Source organism: Arachis hypogaea, chromosome 13 (assembly GCF_003086295.3).
Source record: "Arachis hypogaea cultivar Tifrunner chromosome 13, arahy.Tifrunner.gnm2.J5K5, whole genome shotgun sequence".
Taxonomy (NCBI): Eukaryota; Viridiplantae; Streptophyta; class Magnoliopsida; order Fabales; family Fabaceae; genus Arachis; species Arachis hypogaea.
The window spans coordinates 133,687,901-133,697,544 of record NC_092048.1 but is presented as its reverse complement, the minus strand read 5'-3'; the positions used below and the strand labels follow the sequence as shown (position 1 = coordinate 133,697,544).

The 9,644-nt window shown below is 25.9% G+C and overlaps 1 protein-coding gene across 3 annotated transcripts; it reads right to left on the bottom strand.

The window, feature by feature from the left end:
- LOC112733754 (microtubule-destabilizing protein 60) lies at nt 1-4,827 on the bottom strand. 3 transcript variants are annotated; one of them, XM_025782832.3, is made up of 7 exons: nt 4,706-4,827; nt 4,459-4,527; nt 1,345-1,389; nt 1,157-1,270; nt 1,004-1,063; nt 695-789; nt 1-424 (listed from the first exon to the last, which is right to left on the bottom strand). In XM_025782832.3, the coding sequence occupies exons 1-7, from the start codon at nt 4,736-4,738 to the stop codon at nt 292-294; spliced, it is 549 nt and encodes a 182-aa protein (XP_025638617.1). In that variant the 5' UTR covers nt 4,739-4,827; the 3' UTR covers nt 1-291. The 3 variants fall into 3 exon arrangements, with proteins under 3 accessions (XP_025638617.1, XP_025638616.1, XP_025638618.1); XM_025782831.3 differs by having other exon boundaries at nt 1-427; nt 4,706-4,826; XM_025782833.3 differs by lacking the exon at nt 4,459-4,527 and having other exon boundaries at nt 1-427; nt 4,706-4,814.
- Nucleotides 4,828-9,644: the final 4,817 nt, after the last annotated feature.

The following is a 9,644-nucleotide window of genomic DNA, read 5'->3' as shown; positions in this document are numbered from 1 at the left end:
TAGCTGTAATGATTCTATTCATCATCATCATCATCATCACTTGTTTTCCAATTGGTACAATACAAGGCATGGTAATTAATCTGAAGAACCAATATCATCCAATTAAATGACACAATCAAAACATGATTCGTCTTTATTTAAAAAAAAAAAGAAAGAAAATAAAAAACATTGCGGGGCCTAATTAAGTGGAACAACTAGGTTATGGTGGCATGCATGGTATAGTACAAAAATCTGAAGGTTGGTTTCTATAGTGTACAACATTGATGCATGGAATAAGGGCAATTGAAGGTGTTAGTTGACGGGCTTTAGAGAGTGGTGCAAGTTGTGGAATTCGTTACCCAAGGTGCAGCACCTCAAGCACTTGCTACTCATCATGTGCAAGCATGAATATGATTCTTTACTTCCCACTGTCTTATTATTTGACCTGCTATATTATTATTATTAACAATTCAGATTATTGATTACATTTTAACATAGAGTTATGCTATGTGTACAGCAAAATCAGCCACTAAAATTAGTCATAATATAAAATATATGCTGGAATATAAATACACATTAAAAATAAATTAAACCATACATGTATTTATACACAAATATATTGATACCTGATTTTAATAGCTGATTTTAGTGTATAAATAATATTTTTGTTTAAGATAATATATAAATGCCGTTCACTTGTTCTTTTTAAGTATACCTTTGTGGGGAAAAAGGCTTATCAAAATAAGGCATCAATTGAGCTCTTGGAACCATTTCCTTCCTTAGCATCCGAATCTCTTCTTCTTCAATCATCTGCTCCATCATATTTTTATATATATTGGAACGGATTATTTCTTTAATATAATCTTTAATTTATGTAAATTTTAATAACGGCTTTGACTTTTTTTTTATATATTGAAAAACTAATGTATTTAGATGTAAAATAAGTTTAAGCACTACATTAACTTTTTCATATAAAAAAAAGTCAAAATGTTAATTATTTTAAAATGAAGGGAGTATTAAATACTTTCTGCAACTTCTCTGCTTGTCTCTTTTGTATCTCCATGAGATAAAATTTTGTAGTGACCTGTATGTGGTGTGCATGCAAAGTTATTAGGCACAAAAAAAAGCACTATTATATTGATTTTGAGCAAAGGTTAGATATTTGAATGAATCTTACTGCATAGTTGAACATTGCGCGCTTCACAGCTCTTTCTTGGGTGTGGAGTTTGAATTCTTGTGGTTTTGTATTTTCTTTTGGAGGAGATGACTTCCTTGACTGTGATGATGAGCTCTATACATCATCAACACACATAATTATTAATTAATCACACACCCAGAAATTGGTATAATGAAGTAGGAACTAACCTTGTTATTCTTGTCTTGGAACCTATCTTTGACTTCATCTCTTGCCTGTCAAACATATATATATATCCAATAATAACAATCATGTCTACTTTTAGATGTCACAATACCGTTACTTTATATTAAAAGAAAACAATCATGTACAGGACAATGGACAAAGAATGGTAAGTCATCATCGTAAATAACTAATAATAATGAAATTAGGTAATTATTATTAGGTTTAATTACTCTATTGGTCCCTATGGTTTCGTAAAATTTTCAATTAGGTCTCTATACTTTTTTTTTTTCTTTTTAATTGGGTCTCTACACTATTTTTTTTTTCAATTAAGTCCCTCTTAGTAGTAATTGACTTAATTTTATAGGGACCCAACTAAAAAAAGGAATTGATATAGAGATCTAAATAAAAGAAAAAAAAGTATAGGGACCAATTAAAAAAAAATTTGGTGCAAAGACTCAATTAAAAAGAAAAAAAGTATAGAGATCTAATTGAAAATTTTGCAAAACTATAGGGACGAACAGAATAATTAAACCTTATTATTAAGTGAAAACTTATATATAATTGTCTTTATGTAAAGTTGATAATTGAAAACTGTTAAATGATTTGATAAATTTGACTAAATTATCATATAGTTATCATACAGCTCTCAACTGTCAACTTTACATAAAGATAAATATATGTGAGTTTTTATATTATTATTATTATTATTATTATTATTATTATTATTATTATTATTATTATTATGGGATCCATATTGTGGTGATGCATGTACTTGATCTAAGTCATGGAAAAGGACTGCATGGTTCACAATTCTATCAGTGAGAAATGAAAGTTGAAGTGATCACACATGTCTAATGTTAACAAACTAATTATATATATTCCGGTGAGAAGAGTAAATTTATATAAGCCCTGTTCCATGTGTGCATGCACTCATCAATTCAGGGTCGGAGCTAGCCCCATCCAAAAAGGGACCAACATTAATTTTATGCAAAGTTTATAGTATAATTAGTTGATCATTTAGGGGGGCCAAATGAAGATTATACACCTGGGGGCCCACTTTATATACACTGCTAGCACAAGTCACAATTATGTGGAAATGGATTTTTTACGGTGGAAAAAATACTTGAGATAATAAAATGTGATTTTTTTTTTAATTTTTTAAATAAGACCAAAATTAAATAAAAGAGAAAAAGTAATAAAAAGTTAGATTAAACATTGGATAATATCCAATTTTTTTCACCGAAAAAAATCCACTATCTAAGACGAGGAAAATTGATAACGCCATATATATTTTCTTAAACTTTACTTAGAAATATGAATTCCGTTCTATTTATAGAAGTGAACCAAAACTACTAGAATCTATAAAATAAAATTATAAAAAAAAGAATCAAATGAGAAGGACAAAAATGCATGGATAAATTTGTTTGGTGCACTGCGTGAATGAAGTAAGAGACAACTAATACTTTGATATATATTGGAAAGGTAGAATAATGGGATACTAATTAGTAACCAATATAATAAGATGCGGTTGCATGCATGAGAACGGGCTTTTATTTTAGAGAAATTCCACTCTCCTCTCCTGCGAGATGCTAAAATGACACTTTCCTCTTCTCTATTTTATAAATATATATTCTCTTCTCTTTTAACTTTTAAAAAATTTCCTCTTTAATCAATTTTAAATTTGTGTTAACTAATATTAACTTTATCCATTTTTTAAGAAAAAATAAATTATTTTTTAAAAAAATACTCATTAACAAAAATTTTATTTTTTATTATTAAATTTTGCTTATCAAAATACCTTTTTAATAAATTATTTTTTTATTAATTAAATTATATTTTTATTAAAATATTTTTAAAAAATTTAATAATTAAATTATTTTTTCTAAGATACCTATCCTTCAATAATTTTTTGATATCAATATGTATTATTTTAACATTAAATAAAAAAATCTTACCACCATTAATATATATTAATATTGAAAAATAATTTTACTAAAATTTTTATTTAATGTTAAAATAATATATATAGATATCGAAAAATTAATAGTAAAATATAAAAAAATTATTAACAAAAATTTTGGTAAAATTATAATTTAATAATTAAAAAATTATTGAAGGGTATTTTAGAAAAAAAAATTATATAATTATTAAATTTTTTAAAAAATAAAATTTAATCAATAAAAGAATAATTTATTAAAAAATATTTTGGTAAGCAAAATTTAATGATAAAAAATAATTTTTTTATTAATAGGTATTTTTTTAAAAAATAATTTATTTTTTCTTAAAAATGGATAAAGTTAACATTAGTTAACACAAAAAGTTTAAAATGAATTAAAGAGGAGGTTTTTTAAAAGTTAGAAGGAAGGAAATGTACATTTATAAAATAGAGGAGAAGAGAGTATCATTTTAGCATCTCGCAAGGGAGGGGAGTGTAATTTTCTCTTTATTTTATCTATCTAAATAATAATTTCCTGCACGCGAGTGTGATAAAACAGTGATTCAGTGAATAGTTAGTTTATTTGTGCCACAAGCTAATAAGGTGGTAATTAATTGAAATTAAAATTGTTGCATCATGACCATCTAGTAAAGTCAAGTAACATATATATTCTCTTATAAGAATTTCTTTCAGTGTTGTTAAGATGTGACATAGTTGACACTTTACACTCTCATAACTTCAACCTTAAGAACTAAGATGATGGGCTGGGACATACAAGTGCAGAAGAAGTATCTTAATACATAAATCATCAATAACTTAGCTAGCTTCTCTTAATTAAAAATTGGAGTTGCAAATTATATATATGAGTTATTTTAATATGACTATGTTACGATGATTATAGTATTTTAAAAAATATTGTTAAAATTAAAGTAATATTTTTTTTATTGTTAAACAACATTTTTTTAAAATTGTTGCTTAAAAAAAATTATCAAAATATAAAAAAAATTTAATTTTAACAACACTTACATAGTTAATGTAATCATTATAATGTAGTTATACTAGATTTACGTGTATATATACATTATTATTATTATTATTATATATTCCATGGAAGATCAATTTTATTATTTTATGATGAAACTAAAAATATAACAATAATGATGAACCAATATATATGTCTCACCATTCCTCTAGCATTATTATTAGTAATGCTCCATTGAGCTGCAGTAGACTGTGAAGTGTTCTTCACAAACTAATTTAGCCATGCATGGAAAACAAGTAATAACAGTTAGCTAGAATTGAATTTCATAATATATACACTACTGTTAGGCTTAAGAATATAAGAGGGAGGGTAAAGAAAACATAACATAACATAACATAAATTAAAGAATGAAAATACTATTATTATATTCATTAATTTAATTCCCAACCTTCAAAGAAGATTTAGTGCTAGCTTTCTCCATAAATAATACGTGTGTGTGTGGCAGCTACTGAGGAGAGGAGAGGAGATAGGAGAGCATATAAATAGTGGGAAAAAGGGAACAAGTTTGGAGGTTGGTAATTTTCTGAATAATAATAATTTTCTTTTTCATTATTCTGTTGCCACATCACCAGCATGCTCTAGGATTTTCATGCTCTCTTTTGCACCAAACTTTCTGATTAAACCTCCCTCTCAAGTCTCAACCCCCTCATAAATTCCTCGTTTCTCAAATGAAATCCTATTATATACCTATAGTATTATGTTATTATGTGAGGAATTAACATATACTTGCTGCCCCAATTCACATTAATTAATAAATAATGTAGCACCTTGGATTTCATAATAAATTATTTGGAGAAGAGAGACTCTTATGTGTCTGATCTGTTGTTTGATTAATAACAACAATATTTGTCTGTTTCACTTTAAGTATTAATGAGTAAAACTAATAATAATGTTTCTGAAGACACATTCAAACACAGTTTTGAATACTACTACTGTTACAAATTGATCTCTCAGTCAGATAACAAATTAAAAATTGCTATAAATTTGTTTTTTATATATATATATATCAGAGAATAACATCTTTAAATTAAGAATGACATTATCAATTTTAAAATATTAATATTTACTTTCTACTTGTATAGGGCAAAAGTACATAATAATATATACGAGTTTCTATCCTTTAATATGTTTCAAAGATTTATCTACAAAAAATTCGATGCTCTTAGGATTAAATAGTTGCATAATAAAATATATTTTTTAAAATTTTCTAATAACTGTTAAATAATCTTTTTTAATTTTAATTATAAATTAATTTTTTATATATTATTTAATTATAAAATTTATTTTTTATTTTATAAATTATTATTTTATTATTTATTTATCATAATAAAAAAAATAACGAATTAAATCTTCCATTAATCGTAATAATTTTTTGGCAATTCTAATCGATTAAAATTTTATTTTTGATCCGTTACATTCGTATAGGGTTGTGAAATCGTGTTTCTTATAAAATCAATCGATTGGATTAATAAAACAATCGATTGAATTTCAGATTTTTCATAATTCAATCAATTGAAATTCAGGTTTCCACAAAACAATCGATTGAATGTTGAACAATAGTATGATTTTCTCAAAAATTAATCAATTGTAATTTTTATACAATTGATTGAACGATGATTAGAATGTGGGTTTTTTCTAATTCAATCGATTGTTCATGTTACCCAATCGATTGAAGGCTTCAAAGCAATATAAGGTCTCACAATTTAATTATTGGTTGTGTTACACAATCGATTTAAGTCTTCAAAGTAATATGAATTTTCACAATTCAATCGATTGGTTATGTTATCCAATCGATTGAATTGTGCACTACATTATATGTTACGCCGTTCTCAATTTTGCAACTCATGTTTATAAATTATTATTTTATTATCCATCTATCTTATCTTTAAAATTTTATCTTCAATTTTTAAGATTTTATTTTGATTTAGATACTCTAATCTTATCTTTTCTTTAATATTAAGGTTATAAATTAGTGAATGCAGAACTTTCACCTCAATTCTAACTCTGTTTGCGTTTTTAATTCTGGCCATTTTGAGAATATTGGTTTGGAGGGTTTTGTAAGGATTTGGATGAGGATTAATAATATGTATGTAGTTTGGAGTGAATGTTGATGAGATTGGAGAAGAAGAAGAGATAAGTTTTGTGGATTTAGAGAGAGAAGAAAGGTTATGCAGAAATAAAGTTGTAAAATTTAAAAAGGGGAGGGAGGCTGAACACGGATAGTTATCAGGCTTAATATATAGTGCATATCAAAATTCAATCGATTGTATTATTATACCAATTGATTGAATGTAGGAAAAACCCTTATTCACGTCACATTTAAATCGATTGAATGCTCATACCAATCGACTGAACTGGAAAATACTATTAGTCGCGTACAAACTTCAATCGATTAAACTTTCATATATCATTTTAATAGCGTAAGTCAATCGATTGAGTAATAGAACCAATCGATTGAATTAACTAAACCCAGATTGTTTTGGTGATTTCAATCGATTGAATTAACTAACCCCACATGCCGGAGATGACAACGGATTCTATCCCAGAGTTATGTCTCTTTATTTTGTTTTCTGTTTTGTTATCCTTTCATGTTTACTCCACTCTAATGTGTGAGCTCACTTTCTTCAAAAAAAAAAATTAATCCCACATGCTTTGCAAAATTCAATTGATTGTGTATCAATTCTAATGGGTTGAATTTCTAACACTATTTTTCCAATCTAATATGTATATAACGGATCAATGATAAAATCATCATCGATTAAGATTGCAAAATATTTATTACGATTAATAAAAGATCGAATTTGTTATTATTTTAGTTTTTAATTATTAATAAACATGATAGATGAATGATAAAATAATAATTTATAAAATAAAAAATAGATTTTATAATTATCTAATTTTATAAGAGATTAATTTATAATTAAAATTAGATAAAAATTATTTAATAATTATAAAAAAACTTAAAAAATATGTTTTGTTATAAAACCATTTAATGGTCTAAACGTTATAAGACCATCGAATTAAGTGTCTACTCTGTTATATTTTAACAAACAAATGTAATCATCATCGTTGGTTGCTTGACAGTTTTCACACACAAAAGAAAAGTATTTTAAATTTGCAAAAGAAGTAGCAAATCGGATACAAATGAAGATAAAGATCTACTGTATTATATTATTAGCAACTAGAAATAATCTATTTCCCACTAATTTCAATGTTGTTCATCATTGGAAGACTCTTCCACGTTTCTTTTTTTTTTTTCCCATAAGAACCAACTTTATTTCTTGATACAACAATCACATATATACACAATAAGTGTCCTGTCATAAATTTTAGTATATCCACTCAATCATCTAAATATCCTCATATTCACAGTATTAAACTTACATTCATGTTTTTTTTTTTTTATCAACTATTAAAGTCGTACATCATTAAAAAAGATAAGACCTCGAAAGATTTTAAAAGTCTTAGACAACCCTTCCATTTTAATTTGAGTTAGCTATAGCTTTTGAAGTTAAATAATTCGAGCCACATTCATACATATATAACACACATTGTTTCAGGCTAGCAGGAACAATAATGAGTTAAAGTTAATTTGAAGGGATATCTGTGACAATTGATAGGAGTCACATTCATTACTTTTGAAAGAGCAAATAAAGAGTGATGAAGAAGAGGTTGTTAATAGCCCGTTTTCAAATGTTTCTTGCTGAAGCCGTCAATCCAACCAAAGAGACGCTTTCAACCTCTCTATATTATAATAATAATAATCCTACCAATGCCGCATGCCTCAGCTTCTTCACATACACATCTATATATGCTGTTATTGTATTTCTTTTTTTTTTTTTTTTTTTTTTTTTTTTGCATTCTTGTATATTATGATTGATTGAGAAATTAAAATCCCTGTTTCTCGATCGATTGGAATCTCATAATTAAATTACAAATTTCTTACCTGCTAAACAACATCTATAATAACAATAATATAATTATGTTGTTAATAGCTCTTTTAATCTTGCTGAGTTTTTTCTTTTCTAATAGTATATGCCCTTGGTGCAATATATATTGTTAAGAGTAGGAGTGTTCGTGTGCAGGGTGAAAATGAGTTTATCCTGATCTAGATTCGATCTTAAATATACACCGAGTCTATTATTTAGATTTTAACCCGGTCCTAAACCCGATAAAATTTAAATATTTTTTGTCACAACTATACCGGGTCTAAACCGGGTAAAAATCGAGTCTTTAAAATTTTAACAATAATTTATAAAAAACTTATTTATAAAGAAACTTATTTATAATGCACTTATTTATAAAGAAGAAATTTTTTACCGAAAAGTTGATATTCATATTTAAACTTGAATTTGTCCATAAATTCTAATTTGATGCTTCTTTAATTTATTTTTTAATTCAACAAGTATGATTAAAAATAAAACAATAAACTTATGATTAATATAACATAATATTGAAATTAATTTAAAACATATATATCTTTTTTAGTTCTCTTAGGGTGCACATGGGCCAAGAAAATCGAGTTCACCTTGACTCAGACTCGGCTTGAAATAATGATCGGGTCTATTTTTGAAATCCTTACCTGGATCCTAAATCCGGTAAAATTACACAAAATCAACTCCTAAAATATTCGAGACCGGACCGGATCTTAAGACCGAACCAGGCCATGTGCACCCCTAGCTAAGAAATGTTATTTTTATATTTATTTTGTATTTGGGTCAACATTAACTAATTTTTTTAAATAAAATATTAGTGTTTTAATATATCTCTAATAATATTTATCTTTCTAATAAGACCGATAGTAATTTGGGTTGTTATAGATAATTTCTGGGAATAAATTTTTAGATGCTAAATTCTCTAGTTAAGATATTAAAAATTTATTTTTGACTTGCTTAAAATTATAAAAATATTTGAGACAATAAAAAATTAATTTAAAATAATTTAGGATTATCTTATTTTATATTTTTTAATTATCATTTATTTTCTTTTACATTTTTTGTAATTATTATTGCTAGAGTATTTAAATAATATTAAATATAATAAATATATAATTATACATATTATATAAATAAAATTATAAATATTAAAATAAATTGATTTTAAATTATTATCTCCTAATATTCTCGTAAAATAAACCGCAACAATAATGATTTATCCTACTACTAAGATAAGCATTTCTTGTCATCCTTAATATGAATAAATGACCATTTGTATTCATGAGAGTTCAGAACGCTGACATTTGTACTCATTGTAGATGGAAACTGACTTTGTAACCATGAGAGATGGGCTCCGTGTAACAAAAATAGTCTGGCTTGGGTTGGCACTTG

Bases quoted from the DNA above. Each gene is read 5' to 3' on its own strand.
- LOC112733754 (XM_025782831.3), bottom strand. From the start codon at position 4,738: ATGGAGAAAGCTAGCACTAAATCTTCTTTGAAG. The intron at 1,271-1,344 runs GTTAGTTCCTAC...GATGATGTATAG, and splicing joins TCCAAGACAAGAATAACAAG to AGCTCATCATCACAGTCAAG. The intron at 1,064-1,156 runs GTAAGATTCATT...CACCACATACAG, and splicing joins GCGCAATGTTCAACTATGCA to GTCACTACAAAATTTTATCT.